At 42.8% G+C, this 15,675-nt stretch overlaps 1 protein-coding gene across 1 annotated transcript in view; it reads right to left on the bottom strand.

The window, feature by feature from the left end:
• NCBP3 (nuclear cap binding subunit 3) overlaps positions 1-15,675 on the bottom strand; it is a 46,877-nt gene that overhangs the window by 12,906 nt on the left and 18,296 nt on the right. The window contains exon 4 of the mRNA XM_004476979.5: positions 1,590-1,715. Coding sequence (XP_004477036.1) covers positions 1,590-1,715 — 126 coding nt within the window. The remainder of the gene's footprint in view (positions 1-1,589; positions 1,716-15,675) is intronic.

Here is a 15,675-nt window from a genome sequence, read left to right as displayed (position 1 = left end):
GATTGTATCCGTGGAACACAGTGGAGGCAAGACAGCTACTTGGCTTTGCAGTAACTAATTTAATTTGCCTCTTTAAGGAAGAGGATTTAGCAAGAAAAAAACATTGAGAAGTACTATAAATAAATCTGTCAGTTTAAAACAGCATTTCTCAAATTTATGTTACCCCACCTTAGTTTAGGAAATTAAAGCCTAAAGACTCTTGCTTACATCACTAATATGCCACATGGCCTTGGGCAAATTATTTCCCATCTCAGTTTCTCAGTTTCTGATACACAATATGAGGCAGTTGAACTGGATAATTCTAAGGGTCCCTTCCACTATAATATTCCTTGGCACAGTTTTAATGAATTCAATAGCAGCTAGCAAACTCTGACCACAGACCAAACCCAGTCTTCCCTTTACCTATTTTCATATAAAATGTTTCACTGGAAAATAAACAGACTCATTCATTTGCATATTGTCTATGGATGCTTTCATCCTACAATAGCAGAGCTAAGCAGATGTCAGAGTGACTGTGAGGTACACAAAGCCTAAAATATTTACTATCTAGTCTTTTACAGAAAGTGGTTCTGATTGGATGGTTTAAAAAAAGGGAGGGGGGGAATCTTTTGCTCAGTCATATTTCTTCTTCTTTCAAAGAAAATACTGCATAAACAACTTTCTAAGAGAGCAGCTGGGAAAACCAGGCTGCTATCTAAGGTACTGACCAGGCAGCAAGTAAAGTCAAACTAGAAGTAAGTCAGGACAAGAAGCTAACAGGGGTTATTCAGAAGTGAGACCAGACTTGAAATGGGAAGAGAACTTAAAAATGTTAGCTCACAAGTTGGACAACTCACAGATTAGAGCAAACACGTGGAATTCCAGAAAATAATTCAAAGCAGGAAGAAGTAAACAGTCTGATACAATGTCAGAGGGTTCTGGCCTAGTACTAGGTCAGAGACACTGAGAAAGAGCCCTTCTTCCAAATGGCAAATTTTAACAACGAAGTCTAAGGCCCTGAAAACACAGCCCCAAGTATATGAAGTTGAATTTACCCCTTTGTTGGGAAATTCTAGATGTTAAAGAGACCTCAATTGTGTACACCAGACTAAAAAATCCAACCTCCAGGCCCTGGCCCCCACCTCTGGCCTGGCTTGGAATACCCATGGGGTCTGAGCTGCCAGACTGGTTAAGAGGACCATTTTTCTTCTCCAAGGTTAAGGGCAGAGGTTAGGCACAGGTAAGTAGTCTGGGCAGTAATCATTCACTGTCTTAGATGGCAAGCACTCTTAAAATCATAAACAAAAGTATACTCATATCCTGCCATAACCCGTTGAATGTACTGGAGGAGAGTGTAAACTACAACGTAAACTAAAATCCATGCGGTGCAGCAGTGCTCCAAAATGTATTCACCAAATACGATGAATGTGCCACAATGATGAAAGAGGTGGCTGATATGGGAGGAGTGGGGGTGTGGTGTGTGGGGCATGTGGGAACCTCTTATATTTTTTAATGTTTAACACTTTTTGTGATCTATGTATCTTTAAAAAAAAAGACATTTTAATTTTTTTTAAAAAAGCATATTTGGCAGAAAATGTGAGCATACTTACAGGAAGTATCATCCAACCATTCGATGTGAGCTGGAGGATACTCTTTAAAATAGGAAAAGATATCCTGGGTACTCATCTCATCTACTCCACAAATGTAGATGGTCTCTAGTCTCACTTTGGGGATTGCTAGAAAAACAAAACAACAAAAGAGATGAGAGAATTCTCCCATCCATTACTGCCCACCCCACCAATAACCCTTCATTACAGCTCAGGTATTATGTGTTCAGAAAACAAATATGCTGAAAAAATACAACAATTACTGCAAAAGAAAATGAGACATGACAGTAAGGTGAACTATTTTTTATCAGTGTACAACTATATTAAAAATGATTTAAATCAGACCATAGAGGCTGAGAATGATTAAGCAAACTGTGTTGATAAAACACATGAAATTAACCTCTAATAGTCAATGCAATACCAAACTGGACAGGATTATTTGACAAGCTGATTCTAAAATCTGTAAATGAGTATCAAAGAGAAATATGCAATAGTTGAGACAATTCTGAATAAAGAAGAATAAAGAGGGGTTGTCCCTGCATAGATGAAATCATAGTATGAAACTACTTTAAAGAAATCCTACAAAATCCGTAAGAAAATGAAAACCCAAAATAAAAGTAGCAAAGGATATGAGCAGGCAATTCACACAAAAAGGAAATACAAAAGGCCAATAAACATATGAATAGATAGCCAACTTCACTATTAATCAGAAAAATGCACATCTGGTCATTTTTCACTAATCAGATTTTTTTAAATGTATGTCTTTTAGTACCAGGGTTAGCAGTGTATAGGGAAAGAGCCACTCCCCCTGTTGGTAGAAGTATGAACGGGCACGGCCACTCTGAAGAGCAATTTGGGAGTATATTTAAAATGTAATTTAGGGAAGCAGTTGTGGCTCAACTGATAAAGCATCTGCTTACTATATAGGAGGTCCAGTGTTCAGTACCCAGGGCACCCTGACCCATGTGGTGAGCAGGCCCAAATGCAGTGCTGCCGTGCACAAGGAGTGTCATGCCACGCAAGGGTGTCCCCCACAAAGGGGAGCCCCACATGCAAGGAGCGCACCCCGCAAAGAGAGCTGCCCCGCGTGAAAAAAGTGCAGCCCGCCCAGGAGTGGCACCACACACATGGAGAACTGATGCAGCAAGATGACACAACCAAAAAAGTGACACAGTTTCCTGGTGCCTCATGACAAGAATCCAAGTGGACACAGGAGAACACACAGCGAATGGACACAGAGAGCAGATAATGAGAGGGAGCAGACAACGGGGGGTGGGGAGGGAGGGAGAGAAATAAATAAATTTTTAAAAATTTTTTAAAAATAAAATAAAATGTAATTTAAGGGAAGTATGTGTCTCAAGTGATAGAGATTTCCCCTAGCATATGGGAGGACCTGGGTTTGATCCCAGGGACCTCCTGGTGAAAAAGAAGAGAAAGCGTGCCCACACAGCAAGCCAGTGCCCACATGAGTGGCCATGTGGGGAGCCCAAGTGCCCGCATGGTAATCCAGTGCCTGCACAAGTGAGTTACACATCAAGATGATGACACAAAAAAAGAGAGACAAGGGGAGAGTCAAGGTGAAGCGCAGCAGAAACCAGGAACTGAGGTGGCACAATTGACAGGGAACCTCTCTCCACATCAGAGGTCTCTGGGATTGAATCCCAGTGAATCCTAGAGGAGAGAAAATGAGAAGACAACACAGCAAAAATAGCATGGCGGGAGGGGGGGAAGGGTGAAAAATAAGTAAATAAATAAAACTTTTTTTAAATAAATCAATAAATAAAACATAAGTTAGCATACACTCTATAGAACTAAGGTATCCACTCCTCAGTATCTACCGTAAATAAACACAAACATATGCCTTCACAAAGAAGTTCATACAAAAATGCTCATTGCACCATTATTTGTAATAACCCAGTAGCTACCAGGGTAATAAATTATGGCTTCTCCTTAGTAAATATTATAGAAGTTATTATGCAGTTAAAAACAAGGAGAGGGAAACGGACTTGGCCTAGTGGTTAGGGCGTCCGTCTACCACATGGGAGGTCCGCGGTTCAAACCCCGGGCCTCCTTGACCCGTGTGGAGCTGGCCCATGCGCAGTGCTGATGCGCGCAAGGAGTGCCGTGCCACACAGGGGTGTCCCCCGCGTAGGGGAGCCTCACGTGCAAGGAGTGCACCCGTAAGGAGAGCCGCCCAGCGCGAAAGAAAGTGCAGCCTGCCCAGGAATGGCGCGCCCACACTTCCCGTGCAGCTGATGACAACAGAAGCGGACAAAGAAACAAGACGCAGCAAATAGACACAGAGAACAGACAACCGGGGGAGGGGAGGAATTAAATAAATAAATAAATCTTAAAAAAAAAACAACAACAACAAGGAGATAATTATATAATACATAAAGATTCTAAGACACATTACTGAATGGAAAAAGTCAGTTACAGAAAACTGAGTGTGATGTCAGTAAAAAAGATAAAACATAAACCACTACCATGCATTTTCTAAGAGTACATATTTGTGTATACAAACACCTAAGAAAAGGTCTGGTAGGATTCATACCAAACTGATAATAGTTACCACTGTATATGGAGAAAAGCTGAGGACTGTGCTCAAAAAGGGACCTTAACCTTATTAGAATTGTGTTAATATTTTACCAAATACTTTAAGTAGATGATCTCACATAGGCTTTTTTTATTGTGAAATATGCAAATATATCAATATAAGTTAAAAAATAATCTAACTTTCAAGTATACAATTCAGTGAACAAAAATAATTTTATTTTTTTATTTTTTTTAAAGATTTATTTATTTATTTAATTCCCCCCCTCCCCTGGTTGTCTGTTCTTGGTATCTATTTGCTGCGTCTTGTTTCTTTGTCCGCTTCTGTTGTCGTCAGCGGCACAGGAAGTGTGGGCGGCGCCATTCCTGGGCAGGCTGCTCTTTCTTTTCACGCTGGGCGGCTTTCCTCACGGGCGCACTCCTTGCGCGGGGGGCTCCCCCACGCGGGGGACACCCTTGCGCGGCAAGGCACTCCTTGCGCGCATCAGCACTGCGCATGGCCAGCTCCACTCGGGTCAAGGAGGCCCGGGTTTTGAACCGCGGACCTCCCATATGGTAGACGGACGCCCTAACCACTGGACCAAAGTCCGTTTCCCCAAAAATAATTTTAATATGCCTATGAATCCTCCACTCAGCTTTATGTTTAATTTCTCAAAAAGATCTTAGGCCAATAAAACATTATGTATAAAACTAGCACCCATGTAATTTGTCCACATCCTATTTCTCTTCCTCCTCAGAAGTAATTCGGGGGAAGTGGACTTGGCCCAGTGGTTAGGGCATCTGTCCACCAAATGGGAGGTCCACAGTTCAAACCCCGGGCCTCCTTGACCCGTGTGGAGCTGGCCCATGCGCAGTGCTGATGTGCACAAGGAGTGCCGTGCCACACTAGGGTGTCCCCCGCGTACGGGGGCCCCACGTGCAAGGAGTGCGCCCCATAAGGAGAGCCGCCCAGCGTGAAAGAAAGTACAGCCTGCCCAGGAATGGCGCCGCACACACGGAGAGCTGACACAGCAAGGTGACGCAACAAAAAGAGACACAGATTCCCGTGCCGCTGACAACAGAAGCACACAAAGAAGACGCAGCAAATAGACACAGAGAACAGACAACCAGGGTGGGGCAGGGGAAGAGAAATAAATAAATAAATCTTTGGGGGGAAAAAAAAAACAGTGTGTGGCCTGGAGTCAGCTCATGATACAGGGCAGTTGGTGGTCACCCAGAGCTACCTAAAGCACCTGTTTGGAGGACCCAGGAGATTAGAGGAGTGTCCTGCAACATCCTTGACAGTGTGGAAGGAGGAGACTGCCCATCTGCACAGAGGAATCCTGAGTAGAGCACTCTATGCCGTGGAGGTTGGTGCCCGTTGGCATGCAAGCCACCTGGGGAATTAATTATTCCATGGTTGGAGTTGGAAGTTCCATTTCCCCCAATAAAAATGGAGGAAAACATAGTGTGGCACTGACTTAAGCTACTGATTAGTGGATTCGGCAGGCTGAAGTAGAATCCTAGGAACAACTAAACTTTGAACCTGTCCAGGTCAGAGGGAAGCCAGTGGCCACCATTTTGACTCCACCCCAGGCACGAGGGGAAGCAGCGCTGACTGAAAATCATAGTGCTTGTAAGGACCAGCTTCCTTCCACCCAGGATGGATTGCAGGTCTAGCCTAAACTCCAGTCCCACCTCCGGCAGGGAGGAAGCTGGGGTGACTTGCACCACTTCTCTGGGAAGCTGCAAGTCATGCCACAGAGGCTAGTGCCCTTCCTACTCTGGGGGCGCAGGCCGCCTCAGGAGCTGTTCCGTGGCTGGAGTTGGAGGTTCCATTTCCCATAAATGATGGAGGAAGAGACAATTGTCCACTGACCACAGCTACTGATTAGTGGACTCAGCTGGCTAAAGTATAATCTTAGAGACAGCTAGTATCTGAGTTTGTCCAAGCTGGAAAGAGCCCAGTAGCCGCCATTTTTACTCTGCCCCCCTGGCATAAGAAGCAGCGGAGTTAGCAAAAATCCAGTGAAGTTACAGACTGGCTTCCTTCTACCAAGTTCGGACTGCAGCGGTGACCTAGGCTCCAGCCCTACCTCCAGCACAGAGGTGGCTGGCAGAACCTGCACCAGGCGCTCCAGGCAACTACAAGTGCTCTCCACTGGCAGAGGCTAAATAGTCAGACACCTGGGGCTGCATCCCTGCACCCCAAGAGGAGTTGGGTATCCTCGGCCTCTCCCGGCAATGGAAGGAGTTTTCAGCACACACAAACAGGTTTGTTGAGTGCCTTTGAGGCCATCTCCACCTTTGAAACCCCCAGGATAGGAGGGGGCTGGTGTTGCCTCAACCTCTCAGGGCAACAGTTTTGGGCTGCACAAACCTGACTGTTAGGCACTTGTGGCTGCACCTCCATCCTCAACAGGACAAGAGATGGATTGTGTTTGCCCAGCCTCTTTGGGTAACTGCAGGTGCTTTTGGCCCACACAGCCTGGTCTGGTGGGTACTTGTGGACCCACCCTCACACCCTGCAGCAGTTTAATATTATTGATGAATTCCAAAAAGAAATATTGGATTGAGTTATGATTAGGGAGTTGAGTCCCCACCCCTTGGTGGGTGGGGACACACAGATAAAAGGCATGGCAAAGAACAGAGGTGAGGGTTTTTCTGATGTTGGAGTTTGATGCTGAAGACTTAAGCCGGAGCCTTGAGAAGTACTCTCACAGAGGAAAGAGAAGTCAGCCCCAGGAAGAAAGGAACCTTGAACCCAGAGAAAAGCAAGCCCCGCAAACGCAGGAACCCAGGAAGCCTGAACCCTTGCAGATGTCGGCAGTCATCATGCTCCAAATAGACTTTGGGGAGGGAAGTTACTTATGCTTTATGGCCTGGTATGTGTAAGCTCCTACCCCAAATAAATACCCTTTTTAAAAACCAACCAATTTCTGGTATTTTGCATCAGCATCCCTTTGGCTAATACACCCCTGAATAGGAAAGAAGGGGGCTGGTCTTTCCACAGCTTTTTTGGGCAACAGCAGACCTTTGACCTGCATGAACTGGACTACTGGATGCCTATTAATTGACCCCAACCCCCAATAGGACATGAGGGGTCTGGTGTCTCCACAGCCTCTCTGGACAACGGTGGGCACTTTCAACCAACACATACTTAACTGTCCGGTGCCTGTGGACCCAACCCCATGCCTTAAGAGGACAGAAGGGGGCTGGTGTTTCCTCAGCCTCTCCAGGGAACAGCAGGTATTCTCGGCCTAAGGGGACTGAACTGTTGAGAACCCATAGAACCACCCACACCACCCAAGAGGACAGGAGGGGGCTGGTGCTTCCTCAGCCTCTCAGGGCAACTGCAAGCAAATTTGGCCCACAGAAAACAGATTGTTGGGCACTCCAGGGGGTCCATTCCCACTCCCAGCAGGGAGAGGGTCTGGTGATACATCAGTTTACCTGAGAAACTGTGGTCATTTTGGACCCACACAGCATAGATTCCTGACCACAACTATAGCTCCATCCCTGCCTAAGGTAGGGGAGGAAGGGGGGTGAAGCTTCATCAGTGTCTCCAGGTGACTACAGACAGCCTGCCTAACTTGGATTATTATACACGGCTGCAGCTCTGTCCCTACTCCTGACAGAGGAGAAAAATGAAGAAGCTTCATCAATTACTGGGGCAACGTGGGCAGCTTCAGCCTCCATAGCTTACAGCACCAACTACATCCTTGGCTCCTACTACACAACCAGTAAGGGAGAAAAGATAAGAAATCCCTAAACTAAAGGGAGAAACTGTACCCAGAATAAATACATCTAGCGAGCCAGATGCCAAGACACCAACAAAAATTAAAAACCATACCAAGAAACAGGAAGAGATGGCCCAATTAAAGGAACAAGGTACGCCTGCAGATGACGTAAAGGAGTTGAGACAACCAACCTTAGATGTTCAAACAAATATCCTTAGTAAATTCAATGATATAGTGAAGGAGATTAAGGATATTAAGAAGACACTGGATGAGGACAGAAGAATTTGAAAGCATACACAGAAAAATAGCAGATTTTATGGGAATGAAAGGTGCAATAAATGAAATCAAAAAACACTGAAAGCATATATAACAGATTTGAGGGAGGAGAAGAAAGGATCGGTGAGCTCAAAGACATGGCCTCTGAAAGTGAACATACAAAAGAACAAATGAAGAATGGAAAAAATTGAACAGGGTCTCAGGGAACGAAATGACAGCAAGAGACATGCAAACATGTGTCATGGGTGTCCCAGAAGGAGAAGAGAAGGGAAAAGGGGCAGAAAGAATATCTGAAGAAATAATGGTGGAAAATTTCCCAACCCTATTGAAGGACATAGATAACGATGCCCAAGAAGCACAATGTACTCCCATCTGAATAAATACAAATAGACCAATTGCAAGACACACACTAATCAGAATGCCAGAGACAAAGAGAGAATTCTGAGAGCAGCAAGAGAAAAGCAACATATAACATATAAGGGAAACCTAATAAGATTAAGTGCCAATTTCTCATCAGAAACCATGGAGGCAAGAAGACAGTGGTATGATATATTTAAGATACTGCAGGTGAAAAACTGCCAGCCAAGGATTTTATACCCAGCAAGATTATCTTTTAAAAATGAGAGTGAGATTAGAATATTCATAGATAAACAGAAACAGAGAGAGTTTATAACAAAAAGATGAGCTTTGCAGGAAATACTAAAGGGAGTGTTATGGCCTGAAAAGAAAAGACAGGAGAGAGAGGCCTGAAAGAGAGTCTAGAAATGACAACTGCATTAGTAACAGTAACTAATATAAAATGACAAATATAAAATGACAGGTAAAACACAAAGATCAAAATGGATGAAATAAACTGCCTTTATAGTAATAACATTGAATGTTAATGGCCTAAACTTCCCAACCAAAAGACACAAACTGGCAGAATGGATAAGAAAATATAAGCCATCTATACGTTGTCTGCAAGAAACTCACTTTAGACCCAAGGATACCACTTTCAAGGATAAACTGAAAGTGAAAGGTTGGAAAAGGACATTCCACACATGCAGTAACCAAAAATAAGCTGGGGTAGCTATACTTACATTAGATGATATAGACTTTAAGAGCAAAACTGTTATTAGAGACAAAGAAGGACATTACATATTAATAAAAGGGATGATTCACCAGGAAGAAATAATAATAAATATATATGCACCTAACCAGGATGCCCCAAGATAAATGAGGCAAACACTGGCAAAAGTGAAGGGAGAAATAGACATCTCTACAATAATATTTGGAGACTTCAATATACCACTCTCTGCATTAGATAGAACATCTGGGCAGAAGATCAAGAAAGAACAGAGAACTTGAATAATATGATAAATGGACTAAACCTAATAGACATATACAGAGTACTGCACCCCAAAACAGCAAGATATACATTATTTTCAAGTGTTCGTGGATCTTTCTCCAGGATAGATATGTTGAGACACAAGGCAGATCTCAATAAATTCAAAAAAATCAAAATTATACAAAGCATTCTCTCTGATCATAATAGAGTAAAGATGGAAACCAACAAGTGGCAAATAAAGGGAAAATTCACACATATGGAGATTAAACAACACACTTTTTAAAAAAATTTCTCTCCCCTTTCCTCTCCCCCCGCCAACCCCGTTGTCTGCTCTCTGTGTGTTCTTCGCTGTGTTATTCTATGTCCGCTTGCATTCTTGTCAGGGGCACTGAAAATCTGTGTCTCTTTCTGTTGCATCATCTTGCTGCGTCAGCTCTCTGTGTGCGTGGCACCACTCCTGGGCAGGATGGCTCTCCTTGCAGGGTGCACTCCTTGTGCGTGGGGCTCCCCTATGCAGGGGACATCCCTGCGTGGCACGGCACTCCTTGCACTCATCAGCACTGCACATGGGCCAGCTCACCACATGGGTCAGGAGGCCCTGGGTTTCAAACCTGGACCTCCCATATGGTAGGCGGATGCTCTATCAGTTGAGCCAAATCTGCTTCCCATAAACAACACACTATTAAATAATCAGAGGATCAAAGAAGAAATTTCAAGAGAAATCAATAAATATCTCGAGACAAATGACAATGAGAATACAACATATCAGAACCTATGGGATGCTGCGAAGGCAGTATTGAGAGGAAAATTTATAGCCCTCAATGATTAACATTAAGAAAGAAGAAAGAGCAAAAATCAATGACCTAACTACACAGCTGGAGGAACTAGAAAAAGAACAGCAAGCTAATCCCACCAGGTAGAAGAAATGAAATAGCAAAGATCAGAGCAAAAATAAATGAAATTAGGAACCAAAAAAAAGAGAAAATTAACAAAACCAAAAGTTGGTTCTTGGAGAACATTAACAGAATCAACAAACCCTTACCTAGACTGATTAAGAAAAAGAGATGCAAATAAATGAAAAGGAGAACCTTACTACTGACCCCACAGAAATAAGAGAGATCATAAGAGGATACTATGAACAACTTTAAGCTAAAAAACTAGACAATGTAGATGAAATGGAAAAATTCCTAGGAATGTACAAACAACCTACACTGACACTAGAAGAAATAGAAGACCTCAACAAACCAATCACAAGAAATTAAAACAGTCATAAAACAGCTCCCCAAAATGAAAAGCCCAGGACCAGATGGTTTCACAGGTGAGTTCTACCAAGCACTCAAAGAAGATTTAATACCAATCTTACTCAAGCTCTTCAAAAAACTGAACAAAAAGGAACACTACCAAACTATTCTATGAAGCCAATATCACCCTAATAGCAAAGCCAGATAAAGATATTACAAAAGAAAATTACATACCCATTTCTCTAATGAATATAGATGCAAAAATCCTCAATAAAACATTTGCTAATCAAACACAACAACACATTAAAATTATCCATCATGATCAAGTGGGTTTTATACCAGACATGCAAGGCTAGTTCAACACAAGAAAATCAATCAGCATAATATACCACATTAATAAATCAAAGAAGAAAAATCACATAATCTTATCAATTGATGCAGAAAAGACATTTGACAAAATACAGCATCCTTTCTTGATAAAAATACTACAAAAAATAGGAATTGAAGGAAATTTTCTCAACACAATAAAGGCCATATATGAAAAACCCACAGCTAACATGGTACTCAACGGTGAAAGACTAAAAGCTTTCCCGTTGAGATCAGGGACAAGATAAGGATGCCCACTGTCACCACTGTTGTTCAATATAGTGCTAGAGGTTCTAGCTAGAGCAATCAGGGAAGAAAAAGAAATAAAAGGCATCCAAATTGAAAAGAATTAAAACTTTCACTATTTGCAAGGGATATGATCCTATACCTAGAAAGTCCCTAAAAATCTACAACAAAGCTGCTAGAGCTAATAAATGATTTCAGAAGAGTGTTGAGATACAAGATCAATATGCAAAAACCAGTGGTGTTCCTATACACTAATAATACACAATCTGAGGAGGAAGTCAGGGGAAAAATTCCATTTACAATAGCAACTAAAAGAATCAAATATTTAGGAATAAACTTAACCAAGGATGCAAAGCACTTGTATTAAAAAAAACTAAAATGCATTGCTAAAAGAAATAAAAAAAGACCTAAATAATTGGAAGAATATTCCATGCTCATGGATTGGAAGACTAAATATCATTAAGATGTCAATTCTACCCAAATTGATACAGAGATTCAATGCAATCCCAATTAAAATTCCACCAGCATTTTTTAAGCAAATGGAAAACACAAGTATCAAATTATCTGGAAGGTAAGAGGCCCCAAATAGCCAGAAACATCTTAAAAAGGAAAAGTGAAGTTGGAGGACCCTTACTTCCCAGCTTTAAAGCATATTACCTAGCTACAGTGGTAAAAACAGCATGGTATTGGCATAAAGACAGACACATAGACCAATGGAATCTAACTGATGGTTTAGAAACGGATCCTCATATCTTCGGCCAAGTGATTTTTGACAAGCCTATCAAGACCTTCCAGTTGGAAAAGAACAGTTTATTCAACAAATGGTATTAGGAGAACTGGATATCCATAGCCAAAAGAAAGAAAGAAGATCCCTATCTCACACCTTATACAAAAATTAACTCAAAATGAATCAAAGACCTAAATATAAAAGGAAGTACAATAAAACTCATAGAAGAAAATGTAGGGAAATATCTTCAAGCTCTGGTGGTAGGTGGTGGATTCTTAAACCTTACACCAAAAGCACGAGCAAAAAAAGAAAACATGGATAAATGGGACCTCCTCAAACTTAAACATTTCTATGATTCAAAGGACTTCATCAAGGCAGCGGACCTGGCCCAGTGGTTAGGGCATCCGTCTACCACATGGGAGGTCTGCGGTTCAAACCCCGGGCCTCCTTGACCCGTGTGCAGCTGGCCCATGTGCAGTGCTGATGCACGCAAGGAGTGCCATGCCATGCAGGGGTGTTCCCCGCGTAGGGGAGCCCCACATGCAAGGAGTGTGCCCCGTAAGGAGAGTCACCCAGCGCGAAAGAAAGTGCAGCCTGCTCAGGAATGGTGCCGCCCACAAGGAGAGCTGACACAACAGATAACGCAACAAAAAGAAACACAGATTCCCGTGCCGCTGGCAACAACAGAAGCGGACAAAGAAGACGCAGCAAATAGACACAGAGAACAGACAACCGGGGTGGGGGGGTGGGGAGGAATTAAATAAATAAATAAATAAATCTTTAAAAAAAAAAAAAAAGGACTTCATCAAAAAGGTAAAAAGGCAGCCCACTCAGGGAAGCAGACTTGGCTCAAAGGCTAGAGTACCCGCCTACCACATGGGAGGTCTGCAGTTCAAACCCAGGACCTCCTTGACCTGTGTGGAGCTGGCCCACATGCAGTTCTGATGCGCGCAAGGAGTGCCATGCCACGCAGGGGTGTCCCCTGCATAAAGGAGCCCCACGCGCAAGGAGTGTGCCCCGTGAGGAGAGCCGTCCAGTGCGAAAGAAAGTGTAGCCTGCCCGGGAGTGGTGCCACACACACGGAGAGCTGATGGAGCAAGATGACACAAAAAAAAGAGACACAGATTCCCGTGCCACTGACAAGAATAGAAGCGGACACAGAAGAATACACAGCGAATGGACACAGAAGCAGACAACTGGGGGGGAGGGGGAAGGGGAGAGAAATAAATTAAAAAAAAAAAAGGCAGCCCACTCAATGGGAAAAAATATTTGGAAATCACTTATCCAATAAGGGTTTGATTTCTATTCTATGTAAAGAGATTATACAACTCAACAATATAAGAGCAAGCAGTCCGATTAAAAACTGGGCAAAAGGGAAACGGACTTTGGCCCAGTGGTTAGGGCGTCCGTCTACCATATGGGAGGTCCGCGGTTCAAACCCCGGGCCTCCTTGACCCATGTGGAGCTGGCCCATGCGCAGTGCTGATGCGCGCAAGGAGTGCCGTGCCACGCAAGGGTGTCCCCCGCGTGGGGGAGCCCCACGCGCAAGGAGTGCGCCCGTGAGGAAAGCCGCCCAGCGTGAAAAGAAAGTGCAGCCTGCCCAGGAATGGCGCCGCCCACACTTCCCGTGCAGCTGACGACAACAGAAGCAGACAAAGAAACAAGACGCAGCAAATAGACACCAAGAACAGACAACCAGGGGAGGGGGGGAAATTAAATAAATAAATAAATCTTTAAAAAAAAAAAAAAAAAAAAAAAGCATTAATAGGAATTCAGGGAGAGAAGAAAAAAAAAAAAAAACTGGGCAAAAGACTTAAATAGACATTCTCCAAAGTGGAAATAAAAATGGCCAAAAAGCACATGAAAAAATGTTCCATATCACTAGCTATACAAATTAAAACAACAAGATATCATCTAACACCACATAGAACAGCCATTATTAAAAAAACAGACAACAAGTGCTGGAGAGGATATGGAGAAATAGGAAAACTCCTTCACTGTTGGTGGGAGTGTAAAATGGTGCAGTCTCTGTGAAAGATAGTTTGGCGGTTCGTCAGGAAGCTAAATATAGAACTGCCATATGATCCAGCAATTCCTCTACTAGGAATATATCCAGAAGAAGTAAAAACTATGACACGAACAGACATCTGCACACCAATGTTCATAGCAACTGGTTTATAAATGGGACTGTGATGGGGAAAGGTAGTCTGGGGAAGTAAACATCAATAAAAAGAAAGCTAAAGAATAATCTAGAGACTGGATAACACAGTGAACCCAGAGGCGGTTGAGAATTTTGTTAAGGGTACAAATGCAAGAGAATCCTTATGTGAGCTAGAGCAGATGTACACCTCTATTGCAGAATGATGGGAATATGGAGAAACACGGGAAAACTATAATTGGTGTGACCTATAGACTGTGGTTAACAGCAATACTGTAATATTCTTGCATCAATGCCAAAGCTGTACTGTGTTGATAATGGAGGTGTATGGAAAAAGTGTCCCAAATGTATGCTATGGACCATGATTGGTGGTAATAGTTTGATGATATTATCTCATAATCTGTAACAAATGTTCCACCAGAGTGTGGAGCTGTATGGAAAATCTACACATCTGTATGATTGTTTTGCAAAAACATCTGTATGACTGTAGCAAAAATACATTAAAAAATAGTATGGGTTGGAGGAAAAATACACCAAATATAAGATAAGGAATATAGTTTGTAATAATATTTTTTTTTAGATTTATTTATTTATTTTAATTCACACACACACACCCCTCCGTTGTCTGTTCTCTGTGTCTATTTGCTGTGTCTTGTTTCTTTTGTCCACTTCTGTTGTCGTCAGCTGCACGGGAAGTGTGGGCAGCCCCATTCCTGGGCAGGCTGCACTTTCTTTCGCGCTGGGCGGCTCTCCTTACGGGTGCACTCCTTGCACGTGAGGCTCCCCTACGCGGGGGACACCCCTGTGTGGCATGGCACTCCTTGCGCGCATCAGCACTGCGCATGGGCCAGCTGCACACGGGTCAAGGAGGCCCAGGGTTTGAACCGCGGACCTCCCATGTGGTAGACGGACGCCCTAACCACTGGGTCAAGTCCGTTTCCCTGTAATAATATTTTGATGCTGCTCTTGCATAGTTTGTAACAAATGTTTCACACCAATGCAAAGAGTTGGTGGAGGGGTAATGTTTAAGACCCAAATATAAGATAAGGACTACAGTTGGTAGTAATACTTTGATGAAGCTCTTGCATAGTTTGTAACAAATGTTTCACAACAATACAAAGAGTTGGCGGAAGGGTGATGTATGAGACCCCTGTGTGATGTTATGTATGTTTATTTTGTAAGTTCACAATCTTTACTATACACTTATTGTTTACGCACATTCAGGTATGAATACGTCAATAAAAAATTAAAAATTAAAAAAAAAAACTGTGCAGATGCTGACTGTGGTGTGAGGTAAGTAAATGTTAGAGGAAAATGAGGTCTAACAGGGGTCCTCTTTCCTTTGAAGCACTCACTGCCACTTCTGGAGTTGTCCTAGAGGAGTGCAGGTTTCAAGGCAGCAGAAACATCTATTTGGATTGCCTTTTTTTTCCAAACCAATCAATTTTTTTGATACATATTAATAAAGCACACAAT

This window comes from Dasypus novemcinctus, chromosome 21, assembly GCF_030445035.2.
Source record: "Dasypus novemcinctus isolate mDasNov1 chromosome 21, mDasNov1.1.hap2, whole genome shotgun sequence".
Classification (NCBI taxonomy): Eukaryota; Metazoa; Chordata; class Mammalia; order Cingulata; family Dasypodidae; genus Dasypus; species Dasypus novemcinctus.
Note: the sequence above shows the minus strand (reverse complement) of the source record. Positions and strands in the feature narration are given on the sequence as shown.